Source organism: Lactuca saligna, chromosome 3 (assembly GCF_052625555.1).
Source record: "Lactuca saligna cultivar CGN05327 chromosome 3, ASM5262555v1, whole genome shotgun sequence".
Lineage (NCBI taxonomy): Eukaryota > Viridiplantae > Streptophyta > Magnoliopsida > Asterales > Asteraceae > Lactuca > Lactuca saligna.
The window spans coordinates 70194977-70210156 of record NC_136419.1 but is presented as its reverse complement, the minus strand read 5'-3'; the positions used below and the strand labels follow the sequence as shown (position 1 = coordinate 70210156).

The window sequence follows — 15180 nt, the reverse complement described above, 5'->3', positions numbered from 1 at the left end:
GTTGGATCTATAATATGAAGTCTTTGCATGACTTAAAAAGCATCTTTATGGATGAAGGATTGAAGGGAATCGGCGAGTTGCATTGTCGACTCTACGAGTCCAATGCAACTCGCTGAGTCCGATGAAGATTATTGTGCGCTCGACGAGTCAGATTAGTGACTCGACGAGTCGGCTAGGGTTTTCCGAACCTTTGGACATGTATGAACTTGGTGAGTTGCAAGGGAAACTCGACGAGTCAGCCAAGGAGTTTACGGCCGCAAACCTTAGGAACTCGACAAGTCATTCTAGTGACTTGGTGAGTTATGCAAGGAACTCGGCGAGTAGCTGAGGGTACTCGACGAGTTGAGGTCAACATGGACTGTTGACCTTGATAGTTAACTTTGACTTCGACCAAGGGCTGACCAGTTGACTTCTGGGGGCATTTTGGGAGATTGGAAATTTATAGCATGGTTCTATGGTGACTATAGGTGGTGGATTTTTTTCCGGTGATCCGAGAGTTTGAGCTTATCCTTCGAATCAGTAGTTGTGAGGTGAGTTATCCTCACTATATCAATAGGTTTTAAGAAACCAAGGCCGACCCTTTATGGATTGTATCTGGTTATGGCATGATATGCTTATTGGTTTGCATCATGGTAGTTAAGACGAGGTTATGTTTATGCTTAGTGACCTGGTTAGGTCAGTGTCCTGGTTATAGGATGCTATTATGTGATATGATAGTATGATCTGTTAGATTGGTATCTTGATAGATATGATTGCATTATGTGCTATGTGGTATGATCCGTTAGATCAGTTGTTGTCTATAAATTGTTATGTGATTACCTGTTATACGTGCACATGTTTGTTTGGTGGTTAAGGCTTATCTGCTTTGTGCGAAAGCCAATAGACCTGGGCATTCCAACATGTTGGTTGTGGGCCCTGAGTATTCCATCCCAAGGATGATTGGACTCATAGTATGTGCATTCCAACCTGTTGGTTGTGAACCTGGGTATTCCATCCCAAGGATTATTAGACCCGTAGTATGTTGGCATTCCAACCTGATGGTTGAGGGCCTAGGGTATCCCAACCCGATGGTTGACTAAACCCATAGTATGACGTTTATGATTATATGTGTATTGTTGTGTGTATGGGTATTTTGGGGGACTTACTAAGCTTTCGGGCTTACAGTTTCAGTTTATTGTTTCAGGTACATCAGGGGATCACGGCAAGGCGAAGGCATGATCATACAACAACTCATGTTTTGTTATTGTTTCTGGGGAAAACTCTGATATAGATTATTTTGAAAACAAATTTGTAATAACTGTTGGTTTTAAATGTTTTTGAAAAGTTTTCAATTATGTTAAATTTTATGGGTGTTAGAAGTTGGTGTCAGAGCCTTGGTTTGAGTGAATTGGAGGAACATTCGTGGGAATCCAGTCTCATATCAAGGAAATATTTTCAAAATGATTTCTAAAATGGTTTTCAAAATAAGTAAAGGAGGATGCAGGGTGTACGATCAGTCGGAGCCAGTAAGTAAACCCCAAAATACCATACAACTATTTTATTATGTGATATATTAGAACAGCATGTTAGTACTAGGCTAGGGATCTTCAGGAATTACATGATAGAATTTCCTGATTATATGATGCCTGCTAGCCTAGGATTTTCCTTATATGGGATTGACATCATTACTGTAGTTGCTTGTGTATGTGTCACGACTGTACATAATTAAGATCTTATAGCCCAAGAATGTTTAATTTGGCCTTATGTTCTGTTCTTATTAATTAGGGCTTAGGGTAGGGTACAATATTCGAAAGTCTATAGGGTCCAACATTATGTATGGTTAGCATACATTAGTGATGCAAGGGTTGGTGGAAGTCTCATGGATGAGTGAGGTTGACTGGCTACCATATGCATTTGTATTGTTAGGGTGTTGTGATGATACTTGAGACAAATATAGGTAGGTATGGAAGGTAGTATGGGCCCGTACTACTGAAAGCACAAGACCCATACACGTACCAAGGAAGTCACGACCACTAGGGTTTAGTCGGGAGTTGGTTCCCATTTATTTATACGGATTGTCGGATATCTTCCTGTTATATTTTCATTATGGCGGTTACGAGGCGTTTTGTGTCTGGGACCGGATCGGGATCAGGGCAGGGCGATCAGGAGCCCCCATCAACGCTTGAGGTTATCAGCCAGGAAGGGCCAGTGTTGACAGAGGATCGAGTCAGGGAGATCATCCGCGAAGAGGTGGTCGAGATTGTCCGAGTTCAGATTCCAGAGTTGCTTGGGTCTATCAAGACCGTTATGATGGAGTAATTCGATGACAAATACGCAGCCCTTGCGGAGACGGCTGCTGTTGCAGCTACATTAGCTGTAATAGTGGAATGAGGTGGAGTAGGAGCCAGTCGGGGCTTCCAGTATAGGGACTTCGATAACACGAAGCCCCATACTTTTAATGGGACTCAGGACCCCATCAAGGCTTTGAGGTGGGTTTCTGATGTGGAGGGATCTTTCCTTACTTGCGTATGTCCTACTGACCAGAAGGTCAGGTGTGCTCTGAACCTGCTTACGTCCGGAGCCAAGGACTGGTGGAGGTTGACGACAGGATCGTACACTGATGATCAGAGAGCTGCAGTTACTTGGGAGCTTTTCCGGGATATGTTCCGCGCCCGATACATTCCACGGGTTGAGCAGGAATGTTTGGCTCAGGAGTTTTTGAGTATGTGACAGGATGGGAAGTCGATGATGGAGATCAGCCGTATGTTCACAAAGAGGGCAATGTTTTGCCTAAAGTTTGCTTCCGAGCAGGCTCAGATGACTCGTTATCTGAGCATGCTCAAGACCAATATCCGAAATTTTGTGTCTACCCAACGATGTGATACTCTTATGGATTTACAGGAGGCCGCGAGTTAGAGATCGAGCTGCAGTTGAGGGATCAGTGGCAGGCCCTTGTATAGTCGCAGTCGGTGCCGAAGCGGTTTAAGACCACTATGATCAAGTTAGCCATATAAACGCTAGTTGTCCCTTTCTCACTGTTAGACCTGTTCAGGTGCCAGCTACAGCCACCCCAAGGATTTTGGATGGACGCAAGGGTAGGGTAGAGCTCCCGATGACTCGAGGTCGTCCCTTCCAACTCACTGCAGAGGAGACCAAGGCGACATCAGACATCATTACTGATATGTTTCTATTTATTATTTTATCAATATTTTTGGTATGCTCATGTTTATGTTTCTGATAGGTACCTTCTTAGTGAACTCTTTGCCTGCTCTTGTGTTGTTTGATTCGGGTGAAAGTAGTTCCTTCGTGTCCCGATCTTTTAGTAGGAATTTTGATTTGAGTCATAGCGAATTGGAGTGTCCGTTGCGGGTTTCTATTGCCAACGAACACAAGATCTCTGTATCCAGAGTTTATCAGGGTTGTGTATTGGATATATTTGTGGATCCTTATCTGATTGATCTGGTCCTTATCCCCATGGGGGATGTATGTGTGATAGTGAGTATGGATTGGCTGAGCAGGTTTGGTACCATAATCGATTATGAGGGATAGCGAGTAGTAGTTCGAAACCCAAGTGGGGGAGAACTAGTTATATATAGAGAGGGTACCAGGGTTGGTTTAGGTTTTTGTTCGGCAGCCAGGGCTCGACAATATATGCAGCATGGGTGTGCGGGTTATTTGGCTTATGTGGTTGATACCCAGGCAGGGGAGCAAACCTCAGTTTCTGATGTGCCAGTTGTCAGGGAGTTTGCTGATATATTCCCAGAGGAGTTACCTGGAGTGCCTCCTGAGAGGTAGGTTGAGTTCATGATTGCTCTAGTGCTAGGTGCAACTCTAATTTCTAAAGCATTGTACCACTTGGCACCACTTGAAATACAAGAGTTGTGCTCTCAGCTTTAGGAGATGTTAGGCAAGCAATTCATCAGGCCTAGTAGTTCTCCATGAGGAGCGTCAATTTTGGTGTTCAAGAATAATGATGGTTCACACCAGATGTATATTGATTACCAAGATTTTAAAAAGTTAACGGTGAAGAACCATTATCCCATTCTGGAGATTGATGATGTATTTAATACGTTGCAGGGTGCATATTGGTTCTCCAATATCGATTTGAGGTTTAGGTATCCTCGGGAGAGGGTGAGAGAGGGGGACGTAGAGAAGACCACGTTCCATACTTGTTATAGGTATTAAGAGTTTGTGGTGATGCCATTTGGACTCACCAATGCGCCTTTTGTGTTTATGGATTTGATGAATCGGGTATGCAATTCGATGTTCGGCCGTTCTATTATCGTATTCATGGATGATATATTGGTGTATTCTAAGACTAGAGAACAGTATGCGGAGCACCTTCGAGAGCTTCTGGTAGTATTGAGATGAAAACAACTTTATGCCAAGTTCTCGAAATGTGAGTTTTGGTTACGAGAGGTCTAGTTCTTGGAGCATCTCGTTAACCAGGATGGGATTTTGGTTTATCCGGCCAAGATCGAGGCGATGATGTTGTGGGAGGGTCTGAAATCTCCCTCAGAGATCATGAGTTTCTTAGGTTTGGCGGGATACTATCAAAGATTTATTCAGGACTTCTCCAAGGTTGCAGTTCCCATCACTCGTCTGACAAGGAAGGGGGTGGATTTCCGATAGGGCCCTAAGCAGCAGTCAATGTTTGACACTCTACATCAGAGGTTATGTGAGGCCCCGATATTGACTCTTCAGGAGGGAGTTGAGGATTTGGTAGTATTTTGTAATGCATCCATCAACGGTTTGGGGGCGGTCCTCGTACAGAGGGGACGGGTGATTGTCTATGCTTCGCGGTAGTTAAAGCCACATGAGACGTGATATCCTACTCATGACCTAGAGTTGGGGGTGGTGGTTTTGACCCTCAAGATTTGGAGACATATCTTTATGGGGTTCATTGTACTGTCTACACCGTTGTACTGTCTACACAGATCACAGGAGTCTGAGATATCTTATAGATCAGGCAAACCTGAACATGAGGCAGTGCAGGTTGCTCGACGTGGTCGAGGATTATGATTGCGAAATTATTTACCATCCGGATAAAGCGAATGTGGTAGCATATGCTTTGAGCCGCAAGTCGGTTGGATCTTCAGTTGGAGAGTTATGTATGAGGAAATCCATTGACTCCCCACTACTGGATTTGATCAGAGAGGCAAAAGTAGAGGCGGTTAAAAAGGAGAACTAGAAATAGGAGAGGATCAAGGGTGAGGTCAACTGATTTTTCTATGATAGTCGAGGATTGTGGACCCAGTGCAGAGGGTATGGGTTCTAGTTTCTGGTGGGATCAGGTAGAACGTGTTAGAGGAGGCTCATAAGTCGGGTTTTTTTATACACTCAGGGGGGGGGGGGGGACTAAGATGTATCGGGATCTGAGATTGAGTTATTGGTGGACCGTATATGAAGAGGGAGATACCCTGGTACATGGAGCGGTGCTTAACTTGCAGGATGATCAAGGTCAAGCATTAAAGGTCGCATGGCAAGCTGCAACCTTTGGAGGTTCCTATGTAGAAACGGGAACAGATCACTATGGATTTTATAACCAAATTACCAAAGACTGTCAGGGGTTTCGATGCGATATGGGTCATTGTGGATCGTTTGACCAAGAGTGCCCACTTTTTGGCCATTCGGGACAGCTCTTCGGCGGAAACGTTGGTCGATTTATATGTGTGGGAGATTGTTTATAGGCATGGAGTCCCGGTCTCCATTGTTTCAGATCGACATGTCCAGTTCACTTCCCGTTTCTGTCAAAAGTTCCATGAGGAACTAGGAACGAGATTGCATTTCAGCACTACTTATCATCCACAGACTGACGACCAGAGTGAGCGGACTATTCAAACCCTTGAGGATATGTTGCGGGCCTGTGTCATTGATTTCAGTGGAAGTTGGGTTCCTACCTACCTCTTGCGGAGTTCTCATACAACAACAACTACCATCCTAGTATCAATGCATCGCCATTCGATCTCCTCTATGGGAGGAAGTGTCACACCCCGGTTTGTTGGGGGAGAGACAGGTCATAGGGTTATGGGAAGGACCGAAGTAGTCCTTCAGAAGACAGAGCTTATCCAACAGATTAGACAGAGATTACAGATTGCTTAACGACAACAGAAGAGTTATGCTGGTAAGCGTTGATCTGAGTTGGAGTTTCCGGTTGGTGACATGGTACTTCTGAAGTTCTCTCCCTGGAATGGTGTGATACGCTACAAGAAGAGGGGGAAGTTGGTCCCCCGGTATATTGGACCATTTCGGGTGATTTTCGGGGTTGGTAGGGTAGCTTACAGGTTGAATCTACTTGAGGAGCTCAGTCAGATTCACAACACTTTCCTTGTTTTGCAGTTGCAAAATTTTGTATTGGATGATGAGGCAATGGTCCCCTTGGACGATATTCAGGTCGATGAGTACTTGAATTATATTGAGAGGCCGGTACCGGTTCTGGAAAGAAAGATGAAGGTCCTATGCAACAAGGAGATACCTTTGGTAAATGTTCAGTGGAAGCATCGGAGAGGCTCTGAGTAGACCTCGGAGCCGGAGGCTGAGATACGAGAGCATTACCCTGAGTTGTTCGTGATGGTTGACTTCAAGGACAAATTATAGTTCAAGTAGGGGAGAATTGTAACATCCTGTTGACAAGGTACTTCTAATTTTAACCCTATAAGTTTAATTATATTTCATTTTGATCCTTAAGTTCAAGAAAGAGTGAAAAAAGGAACCTAATGGCATTTTTGAAAATTCAGCCTTGGCGGAGTACACCAGGCGTACGCATGTACGCTAAGTGTACTAGGGCGCACCTTAGTACGTTGGGCGTACATCTCGTATGCAGGGCGTACTTTCCAGATTAAGAAACCCTAATTTTTAGGGTTTAGCTCGTATTTAAACTCCATTATAGCCTTATTTCCCCTCACCTCATCAACCTCCATCCCCTTAGAACGTTTGTGCAACCCTAATTCACCTTTTGAAGCAATTCCAAGCTAAAGAGTGTGTGTTTTGTGCTTTGAAGAAGAAGGGAGGAAGTAGAGCTCATCTTAGAGGAGTGAAGCTCTTTGGATCTGGGATTTCTACCTCATTTACAACCTTTTGAAGGTATGAAGCTTGCAACTTTATCCCTCTATCATATAGATCTATATTTGGATGTCTTAATGATGCTTTTAGGTCCCAAAAATGTTAGATCTTGAGTATGGCATGTTCTTGATTCATTCAGATGTATTTCCAGACCTTAGTAGAGGATTTAAGTCATAAAAATGTAGTCATAATGGTTGGTTTTGTCCCATGCATGTTATTGAGAGTCTTAAGGAAGTAAGATGTTGGGTTTTTAAGGATTAAGCCCTTTTGAGCATGCAAGGTCATAATGTTGGAAACTTTATGACTCCTAATGACATTTTTACCTTGGGTCCGCATTTGGACATATTAAGTCGTTATATTAAGCACTTAATAAGAAAAAGAAGAAGATTGGGGTTACACTGAGCGTACCTAGGAGTACGCCCAACATACGCGGTCAACAACCTCAATATGGTCAATGAAGGAGTACATCCAACGCACCTCCAAAATACGCCCCGCGTACGCTTGGTTAGTTGACTCGGTTGGTTGACACGGTTGGGTTTACTTAGTTAACTTATGGATTTTGACCAGTTTGACCTTGACTTTGACCAAGTTTGACTCAAGGTTATTTTGGGTATTTTGGATTACGTCTAAGAATTTGTCATTTTGATGATTAGGTGTTGGTTTGAGCTTAGATTTGGAGTTTGGGCCTCCTCAGTTAGTGTTCAGTTTTGAGGTGAGTTTTCCTCACTGTATACATGGCTCGAAGGCACCAATGTCGGCCCACTCCGTTATGTATCTTGGTATATAGGATGTTAGCATGTAGTAGTGATATATAGATCTGTTATATGTTTGCCTGTTGATTGGTTATTTGTTTACCTGTTATGCACATGTCGACATGTTATGGTATGAAACTGGACTACTTTGTACGTCAATCAACAGACCGGGGGTATTCTAGCCCGAGGCTGATTGGACCCAACATGTTTTGGTATTCCAACCCGAGGTTGATTAGACCAAACATGCTAATGATACAAGGGTATTTCATCCCGAGGATGACTTTGCCCATCGTAGACATGCTTGGTATTCCAGCCCGAGGCTAATTTGGCAAGGCATGAATGGTTGTATATGTGTTTTGTTGTGGTATTTTGGGGGAAATCACTAAGCTTTGGCTTACGATTTTTAGTTTACTGTTTCAGGTACTTCAGATGATCACGAGAAGGCGAAGGCGTGACCATACACATCATCCAATTTTATAACATTATGATCTTGGGAAAAAATATGATATTTGATAAGCACTTGGAAACAATGACTCTGTAGAGCAGTTTATGATTTTAGGTGTGTTTTGAAAAAAAAAAATTTAATTGTTGTGATTTTTTTGGATGTTACAGTCAAAATTAATTTACCTGAATTATGAATGTTACAAATTGTATCAACCATTTATCCGTCTTTTGATGATCCATCATATTTTCAAGATAAAACTATTTTGTTGCCTACAAATGAAGAAGTTGAAGTTATCAATGGCTACATGTTAGGATTGATGAAAGATGAAGGGAAAACTTATTTGAGTTCGGATTCTTTATGTGAGAGTCAACAAATTGTTTTGACGAATCAGTTTTCTTTTCAGATGTACTAAATGTTTTTAAGCCACCTAGAATTCTCAACCATATACTTACACTAAAACATGTGTTCTGATCATGTTCCTTCATAATATCGACCAAACTAAAGGTTTATGCAATGGTACTTGGTTACAAATTGTTAGGCTTAGAAAACATGTCATTGATGCAGGGATTATAGTTGGTAGATTATTCAGTGAAACTACTTATATACCTCGCATGAAGTTAACTTCGTCTGATAAAAGAATCTCCTTCCGTTTTCAGCAGAGGCAATTCTCCATCGCTGTTTGTTTTGCTATGACCATTAAGAAAACTACTTATATATAGTAGCTTCTCGCGTGACAACTGACAAGTAAAAAATGCTAGAAAGTACTTATATGTGTGTGTGTGTGTGTGACGAAGAATGTCGTCCAAGCAATAAAACAAAAAATATTATCTAAAAAAGATATCCTTCAACAATTATAGATAATCAGACATTTTGTTTTTCAACATAATCAATAACACGAAATCTCTTTATGTTATTTTATCATTTTTTTTAATTATGTCGGCTTTTTATGATTCTATATATATATATATATATATATATATATATATATATATATATATATATATATATATATATATATATATATATATTATTTTTTATATGTTCACTGCGTTTCCCGTGAGTTATAATCTCCACTAATCACCGATTCATTTTTTCTTTTAAATCAAAGTTGATGCAATAATTAATATATACATCATAGACTTAATTCCAAACCGTCTAATATTAGCTCTCCCATTGCCCCAATATATATATATATATATATATATATATATATATATATATATATATATATATATATATATATATATATATATAGTTTGGGGCAATGGGAGAGCTAATATTAGACGGTTTGGATTTAAGTCTATTATATATAGGTTCAGGTTCATTTGAGATCTATCTAATTTTGTGATACCGTGAGACCAAATCTAAAAATAATTTTAAAATGCAAAATAAATGGAAAAATCCAAAAATTCTTTTTTTAAATATTATTTTCAGAACTTGAATTAACTAAAAAAATTCGTTTTTTTTTTAAATATAAGTGAAATATTCTAATAGAATATTACACTGACATATTCTAAAAAATAATTTTAAAACGCAGAATAAATGGAAAAATCTAAAAGTTCTTTTTTTAAATATTATTTTCGGAACTTGAATTAACTAAAAAAAATTAAAAAAAATAAAAATAAATTCCATTTTTTTTTTGAAAAATACGTGAAATATTCTAATAGAATATTACACTGACATATTCTAAAAAATAAATTCAAAATTCAAAATAAATGGAAAAATTCAAAAATTCTTTTTTTAAATATTATTTTCGGAACTTGAATTAAATATAAAAAAATTAAAAATAAAAATAAAAATAAAAAAATACGTCTCACGGTCTCACAAAATTAGGCCGTCTCACATGAACCTAACCCTATATAAGTCCTATTTTGTTGATGATTTCGGGACGTAATCATCCTAAGGGGGAGATAATTGTAACGTCCGTAGATCCGGGCTAGTCATTTTAGAGACGATAAATATCAAATATGACTTTTTGATGGAAGATTATTTATAATGATTAATCTTAAATACGTCATAGCATATGTTACAAGGATTCCGTACATATAAAGAACGTCGAAATCCGAGTTACAACGAAAAAGTTATGACCTATTGAAGTTTCGCGAAAGAACCTGCACGACACAGCGCGATGTAAATAGTGAATTTACGTTAGAGAGATATTTAGCCAAAACAATCTAAATGAGAATTGAAGATCTCATCGATAATAGTGCAACGACAGAAAGACGGACGAAAACGGACATCAGACGACTGAGTTATGAGTTTATAACAGAGTTTTCCTATCCCGACCTACTAAAAATAATATAATAAAAATAAAGTCAAAATTAGCCAATGGATTCTAAATGAATGTTGTAGATCTTGTTTTTACCTACGCGTCGATATAAAGAACGTCGAAAACGGAGTTCGTATGCGAAAGTTATGAATATCTGAAAATCGGGGTGCGAACCCCAAAGCTGTGTCAGAGACCACGAAGTGGCAACAGTGGCCACGACGTGGCATGACTTCTGACACATTTTGGAGCGTGACAGAGCAAGTGGACGATGACGCATGCAGTGACGACCAAGCCCACGACGTGGAAAAAGGTGCCACGACGTGGCAAGGGCAAATTTTTCCCTATAAGTAGATTTGAAGGGCCAACCGATTATGGTTGCTCCATCCTTTCTCTCCCACTCCCGATACACCCTCTAAGCCCTATTTTAACCTCCCGAAGCCCTGATAACATCCCGAGACCCGAAGCGAGTCCCGAAGCCCGAAGATCTCGAGAAGAAAAGAGTTTCTGAGCCGAAACTCTGTCCGCGAGAAACCCGGTGTGTGAAGATATCCCGGTTTCACCAAAGAGTTCTACTTGAAGAGCTGTAGTGTTGTCCAAGCATCGTCTAATCAAGTGAGTGTATAGTCACTTTCATCTTACACATAGATATGAAGTATTTTATAAAATACGTGTTATGTGTGTGTGTGTGTGTGTGTGTGTGTGTGTGTATATATATATATATATTGTTGTTTATATGCGTGAGTGTGTGGTTACTTTCTTCTAACACTTAAATATAAAGTATTAGCTACGAAATACGTGCTATGTGTTATGTATTATTTGTCTATTTGAGATGGGCTTGGAATTGATGTTTTTATACGGGTGTTAAATGATTCAAACTATATATATATATATATATATATATATATATATATATATATATATATATATATATATATATATATTTTATATCTACAAAATATGTTGGGTAGATGAAATAGTGGCAACTATGAGACGTAGTGCCTATTGTATAAACCTTGGTGACTATGGAGTTAGCGCCTATTGTGTAAACCTTGGTGACTATGGAGTTAGCGCCTATTGTATAAACCTTGGTGACTATGGATTTAGCGTCTGTTAAAGTAAACCTTGGCGACTATGGAGTTAGCGCATGTTGAGTAAACCTTGGCGACTATGGAGTTAGCGCTTGTTGAATGAACCTTGGTGACTATGGAGTTAGCGTCTGATAGCTATGGATTTAGTACCTGATAGATAAACTTTGGCAGCAATGGACTTCGTGCCGATTCCTTAGGTAAATCCTTAGGAACGAATGGATAAAGGATAGTTGATTCTTAGGGTAAAACATTAAGAAATAAAGAGGATAATGGGGATGGGTATTTGGGTTGATTGTTTGATAATTGAATATAATAAATGTATTATTGTGGGTTTAAAACCCTATATGCTCACCAGGCTTCCAAGCCTGACCCACTCAGTTTTCTTTGCATTACAGGTAATGACACAAGGGTATAAGTTGATGGACTTGACGAGAGATTTTGGATTATAGATCAGTAGTTATAAATAACTGTTGTAAGGTCTATTTTATATTGTTTATGCTTTTGGTTTGTATCGGAACATGACATCCCAAGGTTTTATTATTAAATAAAATACATTCTCTTTGAGAAAGGTTTTGATAAGTTATTATCATATCTTGTTTTGGGAACAAATTCCGCAACTGTTTTCTTTAAACGATTACTCTGATTTATGAAACAAAGCATAAACAATTTGGTCTTTTCTGACCGTGAAATTGGGGATGTCACAATCTATTTGCTAACGCCTACATGTACAGGTTCTTTGTTGGAAATCAACAATGACACTTTTGTGGTTAGAGCTTTTCACTTCAAATCTGCTATTTGAGATAGGGTACACCATCCAATTATTACAAGCATTCTTATTTGCTTGTATAATCGTTTCAGCCCATTGGGCGAGTGTTGTTTTAGTTTCAGCTAAAAAAAATAGACATATTTTTTCATAAAATTATTACTACACGAGTTAATAAAATACTCAATCAACAATGTATATAAAATATTAGTACCTGCAACATTACGTTTCTGAAAACTCCATTGTTGCACGAAAATACTCAATCAACATCAATATTGGCATCTTTCTTGCAAATTGTGACATTGAATTTATCGACTCCGCACTATTTGATGTCATAAGAAAATACTGATTCCCAGGAAAATGTGCCCTGGCCCATCTTTCTGGGTTGATGTTTTGTAGGTATTCCTATACACGAATATTTACATTTTTTTTATTTTTTTCATCCCATTATCGAATTTTTTAATGGTATAGGCTTTGCATGTCTCCCAAAATAATGCGTGCATTGTATCGCTGCTTCCAAATTTTGCTGAAATATTGAAATACGAATGGATACCACATATTCCATGATAGGCGTGAGGAAATATATTTGCATTTGACGTCGCTATGGATGGAGCCCTATCAGATATGATTGTAAGGTCTTCCAAGTTGCCTATACATTCACGTAGCTTTCGAAGGAACCAAGACCACGTCTCAGTACATTCACTTTTGCAAATGGCATAAGCAACAGTCATGATTTGGTTTTGACCGTCCATTGTCACTACGAGCAACATCGTGCCTTTGAATTCACCCTTTAGGTGACCACCATCATATATTAGGGTCGGCCTACAATATTTGATGGACGCTCGTACCTACAATTATTTTTTATTGCATTAACAAATACAAATTAGGATTCATATGTTATATTTGTTATAAAAATTAACACTGCTTACCGAGCAACCCAACGCGATAAAAACGAACTCAAACCGATCATCATCGACTACTCTTATCTGAGTAACAGTTTCTAGATTGTGCTTGACCAAGTTGTGCAGATACACTAGTAGTTTGGTGAATGAATCCTCTTTGGTACCTCTTAACATCAACAACGCATACTGTTTTGCACACCATGTCTGTTGGTATGAGATATTAATTGGAAATTTCGAATTGATGTCCCTAACAATTTCATTGCCTTGATAAACTCTATTATAGTCTCCGGCCAATACTTCAGCGATAAAGTGGTCAAGTACCTTTTTCTTTGATTGTCGATGATTAGACTCCAAATTTGTTGCACAACATGTGTGTTGGTCAACAACTTTTGTGACTTGGAAAGCAGTAGTTGATTGGATTCCCCTTGCCCTAACCATGCGTGAGCAATTTTTAACCAAACAAACAACCTCGAACCTTCCTTTGTTAGATCTAGTAGTCTTATACTGCTTACCTTGTTCCATGCATTGTCTTCCGATTGCAAGCTTGAGCAACTCTTTGTCATCAAAAATGTCTAAAACTTTAATCTCTTCACTTATATCCACCCTCTGACATGGAATGTTCACATCAGCGTTTACAGGACACGAAGGCAAATGGGGCATACCATGAAACATGGTATCTGAATAAATAAGCTTAGATTCATCATCTAATTCTTCTCCGTTAGAATCACTATCTAGGCCGGATGTATCCAAGTTGTCACAATCCGCAAACTCGTCATATCCTTTTAGTTCACCATTCCAAATTCATTACCAACCTTATTCACCACAGCTACTGCTTTTTTTTTTCTAAATGATTCATTTACACCAACATCATTAACATATGCACCAACATCATTATCACTGATATACTTATAATTCTCCGGTGTAACATACATAATCAGTTCTGGCACTACATTTACATTTTCAGCAACACTATGATATTGACTTTTACTTGGACTTTTAAAATTTGTTGTAGATGCCTTTCCTCTATCATCCATTTCGTTCAGCCAAACGCCTTCTTCAACCACCACATACACAGACACATATTATCTCCATTTATTACATTTATCAGCTTTCTAATATCATGATCATCAACAATAATAGAGTTGTTCTGGATGTTGATAGGCCAAACTAACTTTTGATTCTTCGAGAAGACCCATCTTGCACTTGATCAACTGAACAAATTCGATGAAAATTGTGTTTTCGTAAAATTCAACACCTAAATAAAACATTTTTGGATTGTATCTCAGTGGCCAAACATATGATAATTGGGAATTAACAAACTCTCATCTTCCATCCGTAATTAGCAATACAAAATACTCGTTACAACTCATTATCTTAAATTTGACAATTAAGAAGCTAGAGAGAATAAACTTTCCAAAAATATAAAATACTAAATATATATAAGATAGGTTGAAAACAATAGTCAACTCTGACGAAAAAGTAGTCAAGTTTAACAAAAAAGTACTCAAATTTAATAACAAAGTAGTCAACTTTACCAAAAGTAGTCTACTCTTTTCGCCAGAGTTGACTACTGTTAAATTCAAAACAAATAATTGTTAACATTTAAACAAATTAATTGTTAAAGTTAAGGTACATATTATAAACACTCTTTTTTATATTCTATATTACAAAAATAATAATAATAAAAAAAATTTAAAATAAAAAATTAAAACCGTAGTTTTTTTGCCAAAATAGTAGATAAAACCCCTCCAAAAAAAACACAGTTTTTCTTTTGCGAAAACCGTAGGTTTCGAGAGGAAACGGTAGGTTTTATAAAACCTACGGTTTTGAATGTCAAAAATGAAAAAAAAAAAATAAAAAAATATGCAAAACACGAAACAGTAGATGAAATGGCGGAATAGTAGGCGAATTTTGAAACCG

At 38.6% G+C, this 15180-nt stretch overlaps 1 protein-coding gene across 1 annotated transcript; it reads right to left on the bottom strand.

Annotated features, from left to right (window-relative positions):
• Positions 1-12479: 12479 nt before the first annotated feature.
• Positions 12480-13932, bottom strand: LOC145035677 (uncharacterized). The gene is made up of 4 exons (XM_078984187.1): positions 13288-13932; positions 12856-13206; positions 12585-12763; positions 12480-12483 (listed from the first exon to the last, which is right to left on the bottom strand). Exons 1-4 carry the CDS (start codon positions 13930-13932, stop codon positions 12480-12482), a joined length of 1179 nt encoding a protein of 392 aa, XP_078840313.1.
• Positions 13933-15180: the final 1248 nt, after the last annotated feature.